Source organism: Platalea leucorodia (assembly GCF_965183815.1).
Source record: "Platalea leucorodia genome assembly, chromosome: 12".
In the NCBI taxonomy this organism is placed as follows: domain Eukaryota; kingdom Metazoa; phylum Chordata; class Aves; order Pelecaniformes; family Threskiornithidae; genus Platalea; species Platalea leucorodia.
The window spans coordinates 5048531-5070713 of record NC_138834.1 but is presented as its reverse complement, the minus strand read 5'-3'; the positions used below and the strand labels follow the sequence as shown (position 1 = coordinate 5070713).

The window sequence follows — 22183 nt, the reverse complement described above, 5'->3', positions numbered from 1 at the left end:
TGGTCTTTTCTTTCATCGTTTTTACAAATACCTAGTAGAGTACATAACATTTGAAACAATTCTTTGACTGAACAGCTCCTTTCTTTCCTGATGGTTTAAGGATACCTGTCCCTTCCTCTTTCCAGCAGCTGATCTCAGCAATATTGTATTTCTGTAAGGGAAGAGGAAACACAACCCTCATAGCTGCACGGCTGATGGCAAAATTGTATTCATAACAGCTGCTGAATGGGGAGTGCGGATGGGATTAAAAACACAAAGGGACTGCACGGGAAGATTACTTCAGAAAGTCACTTGGGGTCTAAGTAATAATCCTAATAACCACTGCAAACAGTAAGTATTTTCCTCGGCACTGCTATTGCTCTGCCAGCTGGGGCTGTGTCACAAATATGTAGCTTAGAGATCTTTTTGTAATAATAGAAACTGCACATAGTAGGGAATATAATCTCTAAGCATTTACATACCTAAAAAGCGTGTCTGGTTCTATAAAATAGATCGGAGGAGGCAATGAGCTTGTGTTTAGCATGTGCAGCTCAGTCTGCACTCTGGATTCACCCTGGTAGGTTTTTGTTTACTCAACACCCATTGCTGTCTCTCTCTCTGCAAGCATGTGTTGGTGTCAGGCAGATGCTTATTCCAACTCATTTTTCAACAGACAGCAGAGTAGACGCCATGATGTCCAATGTTTTCTCGTATAAGGAATAACAACTCTTTATAAATGAGTGTTCACTCAGATCCTGATGCTGTGGCAAAGACTTTTCAGGGACTTTACCTAGATGTGATTATGCATCAGCTTCTTTCACTTCCTTGCAGAGTCCATAAGATGGATCTTTGACTTGTACCCATTGGTTATGTTGAGTTTCAAAGGATAAAAGAGCCTTTCTACTCATTCACTCTTTAAGGAAATGGAAAGGATGAATAAGTCCCAAGAAAACTGCAAACTCAGACTGTCCCCTAGTCAGTTAAGGTTAAGCATCTAAAATGCTTAGTATGAGGAGTACGACAGCTTTAAAGCACTGCTGCAAACACCTCTCAGGCACTCTAAGACTTTGGTCTTCTCAGTATTAGCTTCCCGTGCATTTCTTGTGAACCCAGGTTTTTTGCTCATTCCATGCGTTAACAGGTAAAGGGCAATGAAAAGGGGATTGAAAAGAGCAGTCTTTTCCCTTGTGTTTTTGTGCTCCCAAATTATATGTTCCCATTTGCTGATTAATACATATATTGTAAAGTCAGAGGAGAAGGAGATCTTTCTGCACCATACCTGGACAGTGCTTATCACAAAGGGATCTCCATCCTTCCTAATGGGAACGGATTTTTGTATTTTGGAATGCCAACCTCAAGTGTTACAAAAATATTAAGGATTACAAAAAGAACAAATATGGGGTTCTTGTTGAAAACACTTATTATTCTGCTTTTAGTTTTCACTCTTCCCCATTTCTTAATAGCTGTGAGGATTTGTTCCAAATGACTCTGAGTGCTGAGGCTTAAAAAAAAAAAAAAAAATCTAAACCCTGCAATACTTAGTGTAAAATTGTGCGAGTTGGTGACAACTGCTACGTCCAAAGAACTTCTTGAAGCTATGGATTGGGGAGTTAAGAAAAGGAATGTATAAGCTGAACTGAAGTTATTTCGTGCATGGTTTGGCTTTCTTCTACCTTGGACCATCTTGTCTCATGTCTTGTTGCTGCTCTGATAATTTGAGCTTGATAACAGTGGTTTTGCCACCTAAGTGGCCCCATAAATGCAATTACTCAAGGCAGAGGGCCAGTAGAGCTTCTGCTAGCCATTGCAAGAGCTCCCTTATGTTTTGAGCACCTGTGAGCCTGCTTCAGGTTTAAATACTCCACCCGACCAGTGGATTTGAGAACCCCTCAGTAATATCTGGGCTGAAATGTGATTGTTTCTCTGAAAGCAGGATGAGCTGGAGTTAAATGCAGTAGCAGCTCCGTGACAGCTTCTGTGAACCTCAGGAGTTTACAGTGTTTATCTTTGCTAGAGGCAGAATGTTAGCAGGTTGTAAATTCAGATTGGATTTCCTCTCAGCTTGGGAGACAAATCCAGATTCTCTGTGTTGTGTAGTTCCCTCCTGCTTTTATTTATTTATTTATTTATTCCCCCCGCCCCCCCCAATCTTTTAACTAGTGCTCCTAACATTCATTGCTGGAGAAAGCAGGTTAAACGACTGTCTCTGTGACTTGAGTAGTGGTACCGAAGCTTCACAGAAAGTGTCTCTTTTTCCTTTTCTTTTAAAATAAATAATGGGATACTGGACACCTCAAGAGGACTGGTAATGCTAACAAAGAGTTAGCCACAGAAATCAGCCCAAACCAACGAACTCTGTGACTGGAACATCCGAAAGCACATTTGATTTCTTTTTTGGGGAGGAAAAAAAAAATACAGCTGACAGCATCCACCTCGTGCCTTGCAGCTGAGCTCTTCAAAGCTTCCTAAGGGGCATGGAGCACCTATTCCCATTGAAATAAAAGACAGCTGATTTTCCTAGTGTCTCAGGGAATTTTAGTTATGTAAGAAACACTACAAAAGAAGAGCCCCTGAGCAATTTTGAATCCCAGGATTGCTCACTGGCAATGGAAGGAATTTATATAATTTTGATGGACAGTGAAGTCACCAAAATATGCAGTTTTGGGGAAGCTGAATTTAGGCCAATTCAGCTGACAGAGGAGGTTTCAGAAATACTGAAATTTGTCTCATCTGCTCGCAGAATTACACCTATATTCAAGAAGCTTAAGCATTCTGGTTTGGAGATTCTTCAGGATTTGATTACTGCATTTTCAAAGTAAAATATTTCAATATTTTTTGTTTTGATATGACATTTTTTTCGAAGTTGTTTCAAATAGACCAGCATTCTAAGAAGGGGAAGGACTGAAGAGCAAGGACTAAATGCCTAGAGATTAGCTGTTTTGACATTTTAAAGGGTGTTTACCTTTTTTTACAAAAGCTGTTTCCTGAAGGCCTTTTCTGGATACTCCATGAGAAAGACAGTGCCCGAAGGAGAAAGGATGCTCTGAGGAGCATTTTACTAGTGCTTTTACTAATGATTAGCCCATGTTGTAAATCTAGAAATCAAAGAAAACAAAACTCTTGCATGGAGGGGCCTTTGGACTAGCCTTCTTAATGGGAACCAAATCTGAAATACTACTATTAGCAGTAATTTATTACCTAATAAATTTAGTACCTTAATTCCCCAGTTGAGGTGGGGGTTTCTTTTGCTGCTTACCTGTTCATGTGGCTTGTAAATGAAAACCTGTATAGCAAAGAGGTGGCTACATGAAGTACACGTGGAAATCTGCTTGCTAGGGTGGGATGGAGGCAAACAGGGCTCCTGTGGCTTGTGCGGAGCCGTGCAGGAAGCCTGGAGCCGATACCTGATCCCCCATATTCCCTAAGCAGAGCCGTTGCCGCTTAATCACGCTTACTCTGTCCATGTATTTTGCAAATTAAAGGAGCATATTTGAAAGGTCGACACGGCTAACCAGGTCATATTCTTCTGTTCTGCTTTTGGCTTCTCAACTAAGGCCGGCAACGAGGCTTTTAATGAATATTGTTTTGCCAGGCAGATGTCTGTCCTGTTCGTTCAGAGCTGCGGTGAGATCTAGCAACGCATTTCACATAGAAAGATGAAAGGAAAAAGATTTACTTAATAAAACAAATCTTGCTTAATTGCTGTGGTTAGTCTCCTGCCTGGGTTTTATGGGTTCCTGCAGCTGGCTTTAATCTTCTGATTTACTCTGGGAACAAAGAAGGAAAGCAGTGAACTTAAATCACGGCAGGAAGAAGTTGAAATTTTTTTGGCAGAACTTGGGAAGGTTAGAGACTTACTGTAAAGTGCAGCCCAGAAACAGGCCACCAGCAGAGGCTCCCGGGGCTTTGGGAGATACAGTAAAATAATTTCTTACAATGTGACCTTTACAGTCAGTAACGTCAAGGGCTTCTACTAGTCTGGGCAACTAAGGGAGGATTAGCAGAGTTACAAGAAACACTGAGGCTTCAGAGAAGACTGACCAAAAGGGGTCAGTATTTGTTAAGTTGAAACACCAACTTGACATACAAACAGACGAGGATTTAAGTGTGGAAATGCAGAGGATTTAGCATGAGCATCCTCTCCCTTGCCCAGCATGGTGACGTATGGCATGGCCACGCTTGGCTCGTGTGACCCAGGGACTACCTTATAGGTGAGCTGATCCCCCTGGTTCGACTGAACCTGCATCTGTCTCTAATATTTATGTTTCGAATACTTCCTAAAGAAAAGTCTTCTGGCACAGCAGCTTGGACAACAGATGTGAGCTGAAGAGACTGTCTGTACAAAGCAGTGGTGACTGATTTAAAACCAGACTGCTGTCAGATCAAAGTATGGCATGCCGAGAATAGCATGGCATTTATGAGGAGCACAGAAGATGCAGAGCTAAGTATAACCCTCTGAAAACAAACAGTCTAACAGGAACCAGAAGGGTTAGTGTCTGGAAAACTGTTCCAGATATTATGAAGCTCACTGATTATAGGAATTTAGTATTGATTTAGTTTTTTATTCTTTAGTGCAGCCTTGTCTACCCAAGCTGCCGTGTAAACTTTCTGTTAGAGTGCAGTTTGACAATACTGACCCCACGTAAGAGGTACCTGCTGCTGCTGAGAGTTTTGCCCTGGTTCCCTCTCCACCCCTCGCTTCATGCTTCTGCACTTCCCTGGCGCTGACGCTGTTGCTTAGCTGATCTCGCAGTGAGCCGTCCAGGAAGCTAAATCATCCACTGATTAATGCTACCAACTTAGCTTGCCAGTGAGTCAGCTGGGTGTTAGTGCCGGGCGAAAGGGAGTTAGGGACCTGTACAGCCAGGGGCTCCTCATCGGCTTCATGCGGTGTTAGCCTGCCTGTAACTTCAGATTCTTCCCTCACCTGTAGATTTCTTATCTGTATCGCAGCGCACCCAGGCGATGCAGCCCTGCTTGGGTCTGTGCTTTGAGGATGACTTTGGAATAAGGGCGGTGATGCTCTCTAGGATTAGCATACACCAGCAAAATCATACAGCATGTGAAGAACTGTGTGGAGTACTCAGCAGTCTGCCCTCTCTATAGCACTGCTGCAAGTGGCAGAATCCTTCCATGGCCGTAGTGGTTCTGCAAGATTAAAATTTAAATTTAAATAGGAAACTATAATTTGAGCTCCTGAAATAATAAGTCCACATCTTCAGCTCTGGCGGTTGCTGATTCAATTGCCTTTCAGTTACTGTCTTCATCAGCTGTACAGTATTGTGTCTAAATACTGCTCAGATTTCTTGTAATTTGAGGACAGTGAAATGGAACAGCTAGATTTTCATCTGTAGTTGATCAGAATGTGTTAATTAGAAGCATCATGTCTAAGTTTGACATGTTAGGAAGATAAGGTGCTAAACAGAAATCTTTGTATACAACTAAAAGCTTCAATTTGGAAATGAAATATTTGCTTGGAAATTGCACATTTACACAAGTGCATTTGCTGTGAGGTTGTGTAAGTAAATGTTTTCACTTGGTCTTGACAAAAAAAACGTAATAATTTCCAGGTAAGCTGGTGGAGACTTTTTCTGTAATGTCTTTGAGATGCTGCTTGTTCTGCATGCCAGCAAAATGTTTTAATTCTCCATTTGAGAGATTTAAAGAGAGACAGTTATTTTGAGACAAAGGTGAGGCAGAGATTTCCTGTGCTATGAATTAATAACCTTAGAAGTTCAAGCAAGAAAGTCTTTCACTGTTCTGGCTACCATGTGTTCATGAAGCTTCAAAAACTCATTCAGATGGAGTCCTCTATCCAGTGTGGGATTGAAGCTGACCTCTGGTATTCTGTGCTGTTCTTAATGATGGTCTTTCTTTCATCTTTTCATTGCAAGGTCTGCTTTTGTCAAAAGATCAAAAGCTGTGCTTAACTTTCAGTATGTAGACAATCAAACTCAAATAAATGAGCTGCTGCCCATAGGTTTCATGCATATGTAGGTGGCTTGTCTAGCAGGGTCCATGTTTAGATCCAGAAGGAGGAAAGGGTGATTTTTGTTACTGGGCAGCAGACTTGGGGGCCTTGGTTTAGTTACTGCTGCCACGGAGAGCATGTAGCCAAAGCAACAGAGGCAATTTAGTGACACCCACAGTAAATACAATAATTGTCTAGAACGTTGGAGAGGAAGATTTTGACTCCACTTTGGGTGGAAGTCCAAGCTGACAGCTATGGCTGGTGGATACTTTCAGGTTGTAGAGCTGTGCAGAAAAGCCTCTGTGTGAGGACAACCATCTACTTGTGAATAAGCAGACATGGCAAAGGGGAGAATTTTCCAGTTGGAGTGGGGAACCACGCACTATGGAAACCTGGAGTACTACAGCTGTTTGTCATCTCTGTCTATTGTCACCGTACCTGCCTCCCTTAAGTAAACACAGTAAATGTATATATACTGCATAGATTAGGTGGGTAAATACAGGAGACTGTCAAGAAATTTGGCCTACAGGTCCTCGGTCTCAGGGTTTATTGAGGTAGTATAACTTGCGAATTTTTATGTACAAAGTTGGCACTATTGATTTAAAAAATTAATATTTAATCAGAAGCATACAACAAGGTCAACGAATCTTTGGTAAGAAATTAAATAGACTTTTCCTTGCTAGCACTCAAACACTAAGTAAATAAAAATTTAAGTGAAAACATTTGTAGCATATGCGCACAGACTGCATTTAAAAATGTATGGGGCTCAGTACTGTCTGACTTAATTCTGATTCATCCATTGACCTTGTTATATAAAACTCTATGCCCTTTTTAGAGGGAGAGTTGCAAACTGTGCTTCTGCATATTTATTTAGGAAGTTCAATCTTCTGGGTGTTCATACTCTAATTCCAGTGCTAAGTGCAATCACAACATTGATTTTTCTCACTAAACATAACCTACTTTACACTGGGATGGAATTTTTTTTTAATGGGCTTTATATAATGGCATATGTGAAAACCACTCAACTTAATGCCCCATTCTGTAGTTAATTAACAAAATGGCATGGTAGCCATGGTCTTTCGTCCTCTGGCAGTGTATTTTACCACTAACCTTGGCCATACAAAATGTCCGTCCTAATTAACAGGAGCCTAGGTATTGACTATGTCAGGCTACGTGGTGGAAAGAGCAATTTGCAGCTGCTGACAAAGTTGTAAGTGTTGAAAATCCAAACATGAGGAACCTCGTTTTGACTGATGTTATGCTGTTTCAGAGCCCATCTCAAGGAACAGCTGAACAAGTATCTAAATGATCGGTTTTTACTTCTCTCCAGTTCCTAAATAACAGTATCCTAAAGTACATTCAAACATCTTCTAAAATGCGTACTACCAAAAACATACTGATGGATTTATACAGATTTCAAGATTGGTGGTGGTGTTTTCTTATCAATGAAATGTTTATTTATTGTTCATTTATTTGAACTGTAATATGCTGGAAAACTTAATGGGACTTAGAGCTTTAAAGAACCTTCAGTAACAAATTTGATTCTCCCTTTAAATTTTCTGTTTTCATTTCTGAGTAATTCAACTGAAGGCATTAGAGGTGCATCAGATTTGTGCTAGTTTTACTAGAGCCAGACAGTGATCTGTGAAGCTCTGTGGTGTTTCATGTTACAAATAAGAAGATTAAGCACTTATGCTTTTATACCGAGAAAAAAAAAGTTTTATTTTTCAATGCCTTAAATTGTGTTTTGTCTCACTGTTGAAAAAATGCAACAAGAAGATAAGTACTCTCAATCATTCATGACTACATTTTTAAAGTGTTTTAGTGTCTAAAAACACAAAAAAAGACCAGTTTTTCCAAGGAACTTAGGTGCTGAGTCCTATTAAATGTCAAGAAGATATCGACATCTTGTGAAATGATGATTTCTGCTCAATAACTAACATTTTGTGTTGCATAAGTATTTTAGAAAAATACTCAGATGAACAATACCTTCCTGAGTCTTCTGTGTTGGGACAAATTTGTCTTTGGGAGAAATTATTGCCAGAATAGAGAAAAGAACCTTGAGTGCAGGATTTCCTGCAGATTCAGTCTTAATCATAACTCCAGCCTGCTGTTGGCAGAATGGATAAAGGCACACAGCTGGTTCTGTCCAAAAAAAGTGATATGTTGCCTTAGATCTGCATTCATGATACCACTCTTATTCACTGGTGGATTAGAAACATATCTAATACTTAGCTTAAAACTGATATATTGAGATTTCCATGCTTGAGCTACATTTGGAAGATCAAAGTCCTGAATGACTCTCTTGTTAAACTTTTTACAATTGCTGTTTCCAACAGGGCAAAGGTGAAGAAAGGTGTAAACATTCTCAGTGCAAAGACAAGTGACCCCCAGCAGTGGGACATGAAACAAGAGGTGGGGAATGGTGGAAAGCATTCAACCACAACAGTTATTTGTCAGAGGATAGCACCAAGTTCAAGGAACAGGTATGAAACCTCATATTCTCGGCACATTAAACTCATTTATATCCATGATACCATTCATTGGTTGAAAGACTTAGGGCTCATATTACCACTACTCATAGCTATTAAACCTGTAGCCTGGAAATCTGGAGACACTTATGTTAACTACGGTACCATCTGCTGATCTATAACAGGGCATCTCAGTTTCCAGGTAATAAAATTCATCAGTTTAAATTAAAAAATGAATAAAATAGGCCTGCGTTGCGGGGAGGTGGTGGTGGTGTGTGTGTGTGTGTGTGTCATTTTGGCATGAATATGAATATCCTTAATTTTAAAGGTTTTTACTGAACATAATTTTTTGGCTTGATAGTTTTGACCTTGTTTCTCTGAACATATCACAGACTCTGTGGTTGGTTCATCAAGCAAGCAATGAATTCTTCCACAGTGAACTGCTGTAACTTTCAAGCATTGGTACAGGATAATTCAAATCTTTCAGTATTTAGTGTCTTGTGTGTAATACAGAAGAATCCCCTTTTGCAAACAGTTACTTCTTCCAGAACCAGAGGTTCCTGTGCTAAGCCATACACTGCTAACTGTCAGAAGCAGAGCAGTGCACTCCAGGGAGCACTGGTATGAACTGGCCTGCCGGTGCCTGCTTTCCTGTTTAATGTGTTTTTATTGAGACTTGGTCTAGTTGTTCCACTGACATAAAAGCAGTGCTTTTTCACTAAGTATGATTGTCTTCCGCAACACGTAGTAAAGTCGTATAATGCTGCTTTCAGTGGAAATTATTTTGCTCTTGCTGGGTATCATCTTAATGAATTCTCACAACACTGCTGTATGTTAGTCCGCATAGAGCATTTTCATTGTACAGATCCCAGCAATGCTTCCCTAGCTCTGTGCTTATTATTAGCCTCAAACCTGGGCTCATTGAAGAGTATCATAAAATCTTCAGTGGATGCTGGGTTGGTTATTGCTTTCCCATGCAGTCGGTTTGTAGTATCTTCAGGCACAGAAAACCTGAGCAGATTTTAACATTTGTATTCTGTGCCCAGTCAGAGTGCCTGGGAAATATTAGACTTCTGTAAAGTGCGGAAATTTCTCTTGTCATGAGCAGCTCACTGATGCAATGTATTTACACTTGATATCATTGCAGTTAGTGAGATTTTCAGTGGAGAGTTTGGGGGCGGGGGGGTAAACGGAAAGGAAAAATATATCATTTGAGCCCGCCAGAAGTAAAAAATAAAACAGTTTGAAAGGGAAGACATGGCTTTAGAACAGCACGTAACTCTGAGTGTATTTGCAACTGCGGAACTATAATAGTCAGGTTATCAAACCCCAAATTAAATCTTCTCAGTCTGATTTGCATAAAGTCTAATTAACCCATAAAAATATTTTTAGCACTAATTATGCAAATAAAAGTCAATGTTTTAATTAATGCCTCTTTCATTTGTGTATGTAAATAGTTGCTGTCTTCTGAAAGCGTGACGAACCTGGGTTTGAATGAAATGTTTGTGTACAAGGAAGAGCTGGATAGGGAAACCTGGGCGTCTGTGTGCTGAGATCCCAGTGGGAAAGCATACAATGTAGTGGGCATTGCAGTTACTGAGTGTCTGAGTGTCACTTGGAGCCCTTTGCGCAGAGCACAAATATTCTATTAAGCTAATTTAATTTGGTTGAGAATTGCAAGTCCCTGATGAGATCTTTCTGTGCCGCCACCAGCTTTTTCAGGCTAGTTTAGCAGTGCAGTTCATTTGGGTGATGTGCAGTTCTGTAGCAAGGTCAGCGTAGATGTGAGGTACCGTTCTGGAGTTCCAGCATCAACACAGGCTAATCTTCTCCTGCAGCAAACTCAGCCAACTCATAAATATGTTGGTTAATTTTAGCAGAGAGAGGTGTTTTCCACTGTCTTTGCGAAAGAGCTTCTGAAAAGCAAGTAAATGAAAGTTTGTAGTTCTTGAATGCTTTATGAACATTCACACAGCTTGTCAAGAAGATGGTAGTGTGTTATTTTTCTTTACATAACCAGCTATTTCTAGCACAACTCAGAGAATCAGCTAGCTGGAAAGGAGAATGAAGGGTCTTCTACAGTTGTGCCTTATTCCTCTGTTGGAACCAACAGGAGAAATTTGGCTCTCCCCTCGTATTGTCACACGTCCCCAGTTGGTTGTGAAGTAAGTCAGAATATTACTTAAATTCATAACAGATTCTCAGCGCGTTGGAGTGCTGCCTCCTACAAACTATTTTGTGGTAGCCAGATAAAACTGCATCTAGGATTGATTCTGGTCATAACGGGAGAGCGGTGTGTTGAGTTGTTAGGCACCCGAACAGGAAATTCAGGCCTTTCTCTATGCGCTTTCGTTTACTCGGGCATCTCCCTGATGCACCATGGAGAACCATTGCACTCTTTCCTCTTAATATCCGTGGAAACAAATGCCCATACTCAATAGAACTATTCATTTTCGTTGCCATGTTGGTTTTCTTTTTTTGCATATTTCTACTGTCATTAGTGTACGGATATAATTACATTGTAAGCACTTTGAAACAAGCAGTTTGTATCTGAATGCAACACCACCTGGCAGCTAATATACCTTTTACATCATATAATAAAAAATAAGGGACATATTTTAGATACATCACATCAATAATTGTTTACCCATTACATTTTGAGAATTTAAGTGTGTCACGTTTTGTTACTTTTTTAAACAATATTTGTTCTCTTTGAATTTGTGCTGCTAAAGCCAAGAGCCATAGATTCCTAACTTAGATTTGTTCAGAAAGATTTTACCACTATAGCAAGGAACTGAAAACAGCTTGAAATCAGCAATGTTTGTGTGCCTCATAATGCAATTTGTGCTGAGATTCAAGTAGCTATTGATGAGGATAACAACAGTGCTGATTAGTGAAAACAAAGTCTTAGACTACTGCTTGGTCACTTGTTTTCCCTTGTTGTTTCTCATTTCTGAAAGAAAGCTGGTAGGATTGAAATGTGTCCTCAGGGTAGATGAAGAGATATTTTTGGTTACTGTTATAACCATTTCCATGTCTTAGTCTTGCCTCTGTTTGGTTCCAGCCTAAGGCTTGTGTGGTTGATTTATGAAGTACCACGTCTACCCTGAGAATGGCTTCAGTGAAAGGGTTCGTATTTGCTGTGTAGTTTATTCTGGATTGCCACCACAGGGTATAAGAGCTGTTCCAAGACAGAGCAAGGGTTATTTTTAGCCTAAGTAATTTTTGTCTCTTTTTTTTTTTTTTTTTTTTTTTAATAGCATACCTCTACCAGCTGGTATGCCGTCAGCTGTGGGGATGAGAAAGATGGATTAAGGGTAGGAGCAAGGAGGGTTAGGGGAATTTCTTAAGCTGGCTTCTCTGCCAAAGCCAGAGCATCCTATAACCGCGGTGTCAAGAACAACTAAGAAGCAGAGACTGGGGCTAATCTAGGCCTAACTCCGCTTGCTCCTTCAAGCCTGGAAGTGGGCTGGAACAAGCTGCCTTCAGTCTGTTCTTGGGTTGCTGTTTCTACCCGTGGATGTTGTACTTTGTTTGTGGAGGAATGGAGTCACCCAGTGCTTTTGATTTCTGTCAACTGGGTAGAGAAACTGAGTGTGGGGGAACGGAGAGACATTTAGAAAAACTGACATAATGGAAAACTGCTGTGATGTAGCACTTTATCCTCTTGGCCTTGAACCTTTCGAGAGGCCCGTGGGCTTACAGCTCTCCAGCCATCTGTCTGATAAAGAGGCAGACTTGGGAAGAGTGCTTCCAGATGTTATGTTTATGTTTCAGACTGTGTCACAATCACTTATTCCACATGCGCACACATTTTTTTAGTCTTTTTTTTTTTTTTTTTTAAACACTGTCTGGCTATCATTGCATTCATGTGGAAACAGCTAATAATGTTGTGTTTCATATCATTGGGGCACAGAGGAAAGCAACAAAGCTGTTAGAATTCTATGCAGGTCCTTCCTCTGTCTGGCAGCACCATATGCTGCCAAGGGATGTCACTGAAGTGAATTCTCTTGTGATTGAAAAATACAAGTAACGTGTATATGTACAACATTCCTCAAACTTGAAGAACTGTAAGCTGTGCGGTGTGTGTGTCTCGCTATACCTGAAGAGAGGCAGTCTGTGCCCAACATACGGACACAGAGAAAAGTATTCACACATTACGAGCAGGGTGTTATTAAGTTTTCTAGAATCTGGGTCATCTTCTGGCACAGTTTTGGGTCAGAGTGGTTTGTAGAGCTCAGCAGAGTGGCAGTGGTACCTGCTGACCTCAAAACCTTGCAGTCTGAGCAGAGGACACCAGTTTTCACAAGGAGTGGGAGGTTTGGTGCTCAAGGGTCAGGATTTTTTCATTACAGTTGTTTATCCTTCTGACTAATAATTGAGGCAGGATCAGAGCTGAGATGGCACATGCTACTACTGTAGTAACAGATGCTCGGGAAGTTGTATATGTCTTCAGGAGGTCACATCTGTGTCTGTAGAAACTGATTTGTACAAACTGTAGAGATACTTCGAGAGGAAGACATCAGCGGTGGATTTCTTTTACCATTGAACCCCAAAAGAGAAACAATTTCCATTCATTTATGAGAAAGTCACATATGAACAAGCATTATGGCCTCCTAAGTATTTTGTTTTAAGCATCATTCATATTTTGGTGCAAATTAGGTGCAGCCTTTTAGGCTGCTGGCAAATTACCGGTGCAACCCTGAGAGCTTCCAAGGATTGGAATTGCACATCATTCCTATGATGTGCATCTGTCTGCTTAAAATGACACATGGGAACATATGCATGTAGCTGTCAATAACAGTATCAGGAATAATATAGCTAACCCTTTACCTGCTGCTTTAGAGATCCTTTCCCTTCACCCTTTCTCATCTGATTTCCCAAATAATTTATCTCTGCCTGCTGTCTTTGCATTTTAAGATTTCTCTTTATGTTAGGATGCCGGCTTCAGGTCAAATTAGGGCACAGATGTCTCCAGCGTATGGTTTAGGTGCCAAAGATGCACTGGACATCTGCACATATGATGGAGGATCAGCCAGCTGTGCCTTGCAACAATATCTTTTCTAGGGCACAGAAGACTAGGGTTAGAAGGTTGCTTCCCAAAGGAGCCCTTCATATGGCTCCTCTTTTGCTGCTTTGAATGCCAGGAGTGTTTATCAAAGCCCTGAGCTGGGGAGGGAGGAAGGATGAAGAATGTTTTTCGTCTCTCTTTCAGGAGTAGGCTGTCTGCAGGAAGGAGGCAGATGCCCCATCGCTCGCTCTGCTGCAGTGTCTAAGCATATGTCTGCACAAACTGTCTTGAGAGGGAATGTTTGTTTCTTATGCCTTACTCTCTTACTGGGTACTTGCAAGAGCGGGGCAACTTGTTGAACCTTATGAATCCTGAGTGGTTTTGACTTAATGGGCAGCCCTCACTTCCATTAAGGAAAAGCAAATTCCATGGGAGCCCTCATGGACAAGGACTCTCACTGAGCCTGAAGGGCCCTTTCTTTTCAATACTTTCAGTAATGCAAGTTCAGAAGGATCAAATTTGAGATAACTATAGCAATTGTCATGGCAACAACATATGTCTGTCTAGTTTTCATCTCGCACCTACCGCTGCGAGGCCCTGATCCATAAATAGAGTGCTGGCCCTACCATAATCCAAATAAATAGCAACACTATTACCTGTCAATTGTTTCAATAGAAATTTGTGTTTAACTTGTCATCAGCATAAATACCTGCTTTCTAACAGATAAAGGCTGAGTCAGAAAACCAACAGGGTCTGCAAAAGTGTTGTGGAAGATACTAAATGGAAAATATTTTCTTTCTTACCAGGTATGTTGCAACATTCTCTCTTCTGTTTGAAATTCAAAGCAAGATATTATGATTTAAGATAACATTTTTGAAAGCCCGTTGTTAGGCACTATTGAGATGAATTTTCATGTTGGATTTCAACAGAACCAGTGTTAGACTTGGTCCTGACCATTCAAAAAATCCTACATCAGTCTTTACAGATAACCTAACATAGTATTAGCCAAGGAGTAAGGCATTCCCATGAGTTTTCTCTCCAAGAAAAGAAACTAATTAATAGAGATGAGATAGCAAAATGCATGAAATGAGATCCATGATCTCTACAGAAGTTCCAATAAATTAATTTTTTTTTTTTTTTTTTTGTCTGCTTTGGAGTTCCTGGGTCTGTTGGGAAGCAGAAGGGCTGAAGTACCAAGAGAAAGGTCATTCTTCACATATTTCTTGCCCAAATGAAAGCATCAAATTTGTTTGCTCAGCAAATCTGTATAGTTTGGAAAAGCTTTTTACATGCTTATCAAAACCAAATGCTGGAGGCTTAGCCAATGCATGCAATAATCCAGCATTGCTGAGAAAGCCGTCTTGCTTTCCGACAGTGCCTTCTCTGCTTTCCAGTCAGGTTGGATATATTGTTTTATTTCATTATTATGTAAATAGAGCGGAGCCCCACATACATTAAATTGAATAGGATGTGCAATCATGGAATAATGGGACAACAGCTTTATATCCATTCCAAATTGATAGGCAGGTTCAATAATAACTGTAATTCCTGATGTCCAGGGTGAGATGATTTTCTGATATCTGACAAAGTAATCATTTCTCAGAGAGTGACTAGAAAACATACAGTCTGCTTTTCAGCCTTTGACTTATGTCTGAGCATGTGTTTTGCAAAGCTCCTGGAATATGCAGTGGGAAAGGCTGGCTGTCCCACTTGCATCTTCTGCTGAAAGCTGCTGTGTTCTTGCCTCTTGCACACAGCAATCCCTATTGCTTTCCCTTTTAATAAGCAAGCTGTGATTCATAGTGAGGTTATCCGTGAAAATCTCCTTCTGCTGCAGCACATTCGTGGACTGATACTTCTGTTAGTTTTTTCTCTTTGCACTTTAAATCATGAGTTCTAATTTGGGGCGAGGTCAGCTCTTATTTATCTGTGACAGTTGGCATGGTTTGGATGTTTTAGCAGCTATTGTAGTGCAGCCTTCCTTGTGATTTGGAGGCAATGGAAGATAAGAGACAAAAGATGCAGAATTTGGGGGAGGGGGGTGGAATTTGTGCATGTGTATATTTTCTCACACTGTCTTTGAAGCAGAAACATCTGCTGAAAGCCATAAACAGCTGAGTTCAGCAATACCACATCATGCTGCCAAGCAACTCTGCTTTCCTCTGTAACTTTCACAGCAGAGGAAATAAATCAGGCAATAAAGAAGGAAGAAAATTTAGGAAAAAGCGCCAAAAGCCAAACCTTTCTAGAATAAAGTGAATAAGATCTTTGTTAGTATTCGGCGGAGCAAATTGAAATAAGTTTCGTGTACATGTAAGCCCTCTGTACCATTGCTGCTTGAGGAATTTTGTAATAACAAAACTCTTCTGAACTCAAGATGCTTAAAACTGCTCAGGAGAGACCTCTGGAAAATAAGCTACAATCTCATAAAAGAGAATTAGATATTTTTAAACATTTTTCTGATCTCATGCCTCTGTCAGATCAGTAGCCGCTAACCAACTGACAGTGGTAAAGTACCACCGTTTCTCCGAGACCTTTACATTTCCTTAGAGAAAGCACAATATATTAGACAGGTGAACCATTCGTTTTTGCACTGGCTTACTGAGATTTACTCTTCCACTCAAGGTTACTTTAGTTTGATGAGTTACTGCCTATTTAAAGTACAGATAAAAATATCTTCTCTGTTTCTTTCTTTTGTTATATAATAATGGTGACTGCTCTATGATACAAGTGGAAAATTATATAGATGCTAAGTCTTTGTTGTAAGTCTTAGAAGTTAAGCAAGGTTGGTAAGAAAACCAGCAGATCATGGTAACTGCTGACTCGGAGGATTTTACTGCATGTTGCTGGTGCTGTGGGCTCCTACTCCCCGCTCGTAGCAGAGCTCTCCCTCCCGTCACCACTCCTGGCTGTCACTTTGGTTCAGATCATTAAGTTCTATTCCCAGTTGGCCTGCGTATGTAATTAAATAAATGATGTTACTTGTATACCTGGGGCGAGGGATTGTTAAACACGACTCCTGCTGCCGCCTTCGTTCAGAGACCCCATCGTCTGTCTTTTGTTGTTGTACCTCTCACCAGGCCTAAATAATAGAAAGACAGAACTCTGATGTTTTTCACACACTGCATTTTTTTTCTCTCTTTTTAAAATTCACAATGAGTTTAAAAGCATTTCATTAGCCTCTGCCATTACATCCATTGCATATCCTCCAGTTGGATATAGTTGTAATGAAAAAATAATTTTATAAGCACATTAAAATTATCACTTAAAATCACTTATGTGATTGATACAGGGTTCATAGAGGAAGGTGAGTCTTCATAAACACTTGGCAGACCTAACTGTTGTCTCATTAGCACCAGTTTTACATTGGTTTAGCTCCACTGTGTTGAATGAAATTAATCTACTGATTCTCATTTTTGTAATTTAAACCGGGATTGAGCCTTACACAATCATAACATGTTTGTTTAAACTTATTTGCAGTATCCAGTTCTGTGATTACAAATATATTGTTCTGAATGCCAAACCAGTATGAGGTCCTGAACTCGAACAATTTGAAGACCTGATCTGACAGGTGTTGTTAGTGCATCAGTCCAGGTGTGTTTGCTTCTTTGAGACACTCGCATCTCAGGCTTAGAAAACCTTGCTCTTTTTCATTTATCTTCTTAGAAAAATGCTTGCAATATCTGGGCTGCTAACAAATACAGCTCTTGTCCTACAACTCTCTAGTATTTTTTTCAGTATTTCCATTCATTCTTATCTGTCTCCATCCATCTGCTGCCTCTCTTCTGCTATACTAGTAGGCTTGCTGAAGCAGGCAGCGTGTTCATTATTTGTACAATATGCAGCAGGGTCCTAGCCTATGACAAGGCTCCTACTCTTAATAATAATAGTAGTAGTAGTAGTAATAATAATAATAATAATAAAATAATCGCTTCCTTTATCTGGTTAATTCTGTGTCTCTGCCTGAAAATAGTTGAATGGATCCATTTCCTGGTGTAAAGCATGTCTGAAACTTTTGCAGACTGATATGGGAATAATACTAATTTGTTGCGTATCTACTAGTAGGCCACGTTACCAGTGCTTCAGACGGAATGAAGCAGCATCATTATTGTTCTGCAAACACCTTACGGCATATGAGCACTGTTAGCAAACACAACGGTTCATGTAATTCAAGCTGGACATAACACAACTCAGCAAAACCAAGGACTTCTCACATTCAGATATGGTGGATTCCATTCAATTCCGCCTGCACATTTTACATAGTAGGTAGAGATAATAAATGCTTTTACATGCTTAGAAAGTAAAAATCTTTGTCTCTTACAGACAAAGCAGCTCCTGTAGTCTAAAAAACTAGCTTGCATCAGAGATCATTGCAGTTCTCCACACAGAACTGTCTTACATAAGAAAAAGTATTTACTCTATTGGCTTCTATAACTCATCATTTGCAAGTCATAATCTATCTACAATTCAGGCTGCAGGGAGACCTCTGGTATTTCACATTCTGGGAGTGAAGGAAGATCTTGTTTTTCTTCACTATCACTTCATGGTCAATATCAGCAAATACTGACATTTTAGAAGGCAACCTCTTTTTTCAGAGCTGCACAGCCACAGTCGCTTAAGTGTAAATCAGTGCAGATTTGTCTTGCTGTGTCAAGTGCTTGTACGCATCACCTGCTTTGAGTTGGTTTTGGTTACATGAATTGCTGGGTCGGAGGGGCCATAGGAAGTGTTTGGAGGATACTGTGTATTTCCTGGCAGTTGGACAAGGTAGAGGTGGGCTGCTCTTTTGAAAGGTAGTAGATGTCTGTGAGTTCTCCAGAAAATTGGTTATGATCCATCAAATCCTGGCTAAATAAGACCCCTGGGGTTCTGTTTCTTTCAGTAGACTATATTGGATGATTAAGATCTGTAATCATATTCTTTCGTAATGCTTTCAAAATTAAGAATGAAAAATGAAATGGGAGTAGCAGTATTATAGGAAAGTTGCCACTGTTTTTTGAATGCACTTTTTCCTTAAGCAAGGAAATTCAGTACTTTTTACTGGAAAAATCTGTGATATGTTCTTATTACTGTGAAGGGTCGGCATGCGAAGTGTCAACAGCAGTATAAATCAGTGTAGATCTGCTGAAACAATGTACACCGGTTTGTCCCACTGTTGTTCGTGAAGAGCTCATACAGCTTTCCTGTTACTACTTTGCCAACATGCTAGTAATTTCATGGGGAAATAAGTTTATTAAAGAAAACTGAGATGCTTGTTATAGAGAGTCTTTTGATTGATCAGTGCTGAATTCTTGATTACTTGCCAGGAATTTCAGTTCCAGTTAAATTTCCAGGGAAGAAACCTTAGCTTCATTGAAGCAAAGGGCAAAATTTCCTTTGCAGTCTGAATTTCACCCCAAGTTTAGACTAAATTTTTACTCTTCTCTTCTTCCTTCTCTCCGACATGCAGCTCAGAAAATAAGAATAGAATAGAATATTTCAGTTGGAAGGGACCTACGATGATCATCTAGTCCAACTGCCAGATAGTGTCTTTCCCGTTCAAGGCTGTGAGCAGCAGCTTACACACTCCCCTTCCATGTGTATACCTGCATACATGATGGTAATTATCACAGAAGGAGTTTTAAGTAGCACCCCATTGATTTTTGGTTTCCATGCTGCAAATTAATGGACTGAGCATGCACTCTCTGTAATCACACTAGTAGAAATTCAATAATGACTCTGCCAGAGTACTTGAGTGACCTCAGCCACTGAATTCATTCCTATTTCGGCTGTTTTTAATGAGACTGGCATATTTAGCAATGACATCGGATGGCTTGAAAGCAAGGTGCCCTGTCAACCAAAGCGTTACTGATAGACCAACTAACAAGAATTTCAATGTTTATATCTGTTCTCTTACCCAAAATAGTTTACAGCTTCTGTGTGGCAACGTTCATTGGAATGTACTAAGCAAAAGAAATTTCTGATGTATATAATCTGCATGAAGTATTCCATTATAACTACTAGATTTCAACCAACTCAGAGCTCAGCGAGTACCACTGACAGTCCCCAAAGGAATATAATCTCTCTGGTTAGTTTAGCAATTGTTCAGCTAGGTTTAGAGGTTTTAATTGTCTTTGATTATCATTTCTTATGGTGTTTTTGTCATCTCTGAAAAAGTGTAATACGATGATGAGGCTCTCCACTTGGAGATGCTATTTGTCAATTTTTGTCCTGAGAGATGTTCAGAAATGGAATGAGACTGACTGGGAAGGAATATTTAAAGACAGATCTTGTTCATTGCTGCGTATCTGTTTGGCTATCTACACTTGCGGAGTTCCACAGTTTGGTTATACCTGCTGTGATTTCCTCACAAGGAACTAGTAAGCTCCTATGCATTACAGATTAACACTGTTTAAATGCATAGTAAATACAAGCCGTTCCCAACAGTACTCTTACTTAGAAAAGTTAACCTAGAAATGTCATGATAAGTGTAGGGGACTTGATCACTAAGAATTGGCTAGAAACTCAGCTTTTGCTAACATTACGCCCAGAACCATCCGAGAAGGGGATTGTTGCCACGTTCTGTTAATCAAAGCTGTGTGAATTATTTTGACAGGTAGCCTCTCCTGCACTTTTCAGTATTCCTGGAGCTGGTAGAATTGCTGAGGTGAGATTAAACACGTAGTCATCAAACATCATATAATTGCCACATCCTTCATTGATGCAAATCAGTAGAGATTTGCTGTGGTTCACTGTGGATCGCATATAAATTCACTCTGTGGGTTTATTAAAAAAAAAAAAAAAAAAAAAATCTCAGAAGATACCCAGAGTCACAGAACAGACTTCCATTTAGAGCAGCACGCAGGACATTTGAGGGCAGTGGTTTTTACAGACCCCACTGACGATGTTGTGCATAAATAGGCTCTGACTTTATAAAGTCGTTGAGTTGTAGCACTCAAAGCACAGTCAGTGAAACCTGTATTCCTCTAGGAGCAGATTACAGTGAAGAGTTCACACTTCTCAAACATTATAAATTTTATAATGAAATCTTCACTGTAATCTGCTCCTAGAGGAATACAGGTTTCACTGACTGTGCTTTGAGTGCTACAACTCAACGACTGGTTTTGAAAAGATGTGTCTGTAATTGGCAATAGAAGAACTTACGCTTTTTTAATAGGAGTTAATACCTACTATCAGGACAGACAGAAATAACCAGGTTTTGAATTTGGAGCCTGATTCAGCATTCAGTGAAGTTTGGAGAAGACTGTCCATTAGCATTGAGTCCTACTCTTCATGAACAACTTCAGAACAGCTTGTACATCCTAAATACATTTAAGAATACAACTACTAATTATGCACACCACTGAGCACAAGTTAATTGCTGCTTGAAGGACAGAAGATGAAAAAAAAAAAACTTTCAGCAACTCTCAGTTGTTTTCTTCAGGTTTTCCCACCCAAGTCCTTTTAGAGCCCTCTTTTTAGATCTGCTCAAGGTGCAGGCTCCAACATCCCTCTTCCTTCTGCTTTCCTTTTTGAAGAACCCTTACCACTTCATCATATTTTGTTTTTACCCTCCTTACTAACTAAAGGTTTGGGATGAAATTCATCTACTGTAGGTTATGCTTTATGTCTTCCATGCTGGATTTGGGCCTTAGTGTCTCTTTGTATCCTGTCAAATACCCTGGCAGAGATTTCTCTTGTCTGTCTTTTATGGGACTAGCGGGTTTTCTCTGTAATGGTACCCCCTTTCCCAGCCACTGGGGAGATTCGCATTAACTGTTGAGTTCTTTCGCAGTATTAATCAAGTCTTAGTTTGGAATTATGGATCCTGGAAGGGGGAAGAGTTTGTGGTGGTTTCCCCTCTTGTGGGTAGTATAGCAGCATGCCTTTCACATTAGGAGCGTTAACATTTGTGGTGTGAATATTTTTTTTTTTTTTTAATTTGTGTTTGGAAGGCTCGTAATGTCAAATTGTCATCATGCCAGTAATCTATTTGTCCCTTTGCCAAGTTCTCAAGTCATTTCCTAGGTTGCTAGAAAAGATGTTCCTCTTTTCTACAGTTCTGCAAATTTAGCTGTGGATTGAAGAAAAATCAGGCATCCGATTCTACCCTCAGTGTGCACCAAGCAGCCACTGGCAGCAGCTCCCGTGGGGACATCATTAGCCAGCTGTGGGAGTCCAGTGTTTTATTCCTTTCTTCTTGAGATCATCTGAACCCACATGGTCCTCCTTCTAAGAAAGCACATACATCTCTTCCTGGGGTCTCATGAGCAAGATGAGATAACTGGCTGGAGCACATTATAGGCTTCTTCTGGCCTGTGGCCTGGCTCACTCCCCATAAAACTTGGATACAGAGGAAGGAAAGATTTGCACTTGGGTCACACCCTGACCCAAGTGGAGCAAGGATGCAGCATGGACGTGCACAGACACATGAGCAAGAGAGTGCTTCCAGGCCCTGCAGTTTGGCTATGACCCACGCATTGGATGGATAGGTGCTTTAACTACCAAAGTGCAGTAAATCACTTTTATTCATCGATATCTGACATATTTTCTGTGGTTCCAGTTTTGAGTTCCCCACGGACCTTAGACGGAGAGAGAAAACTTAGTTTCAGTGACACCCTCTCAAGATAAAAACCCTAGTCTATTTGGAGTAAACAGTTGACTGAAGTGTTTGTCAGGCTCTATTATAGCTCTTTCTGCCTTCTGCAAAATTATTCACAAATATACAAGCATGAGTTCATTTTACCAGGAAGCAAGACCATTAATCCTGCC

General features: G+C 40.2%; 1 protein-coding gene across 1 annotated transcript in view; it reads left to right on the top strand.

Moving 5' to 3' along the window:
• TMEM132C (transmembrane protein 132C) overlaps positions 1-22183 on the top strand; it is a gene marked incomplete at both ends in the record, with an annotated part of 221134 nt that overhangs the window by 115853 nt on the left and 83098 nt on the right. Inside the window, one exon of the mRNA XM_082324781.1 lies at positions 8290-8436. Coding sequence (XP_082180907.1) covers positions 8290-8436 — 147 coding nt within the window. The remainder of the gene's footprint in view (positions 1-8289; positions 8437-22183) is intronic.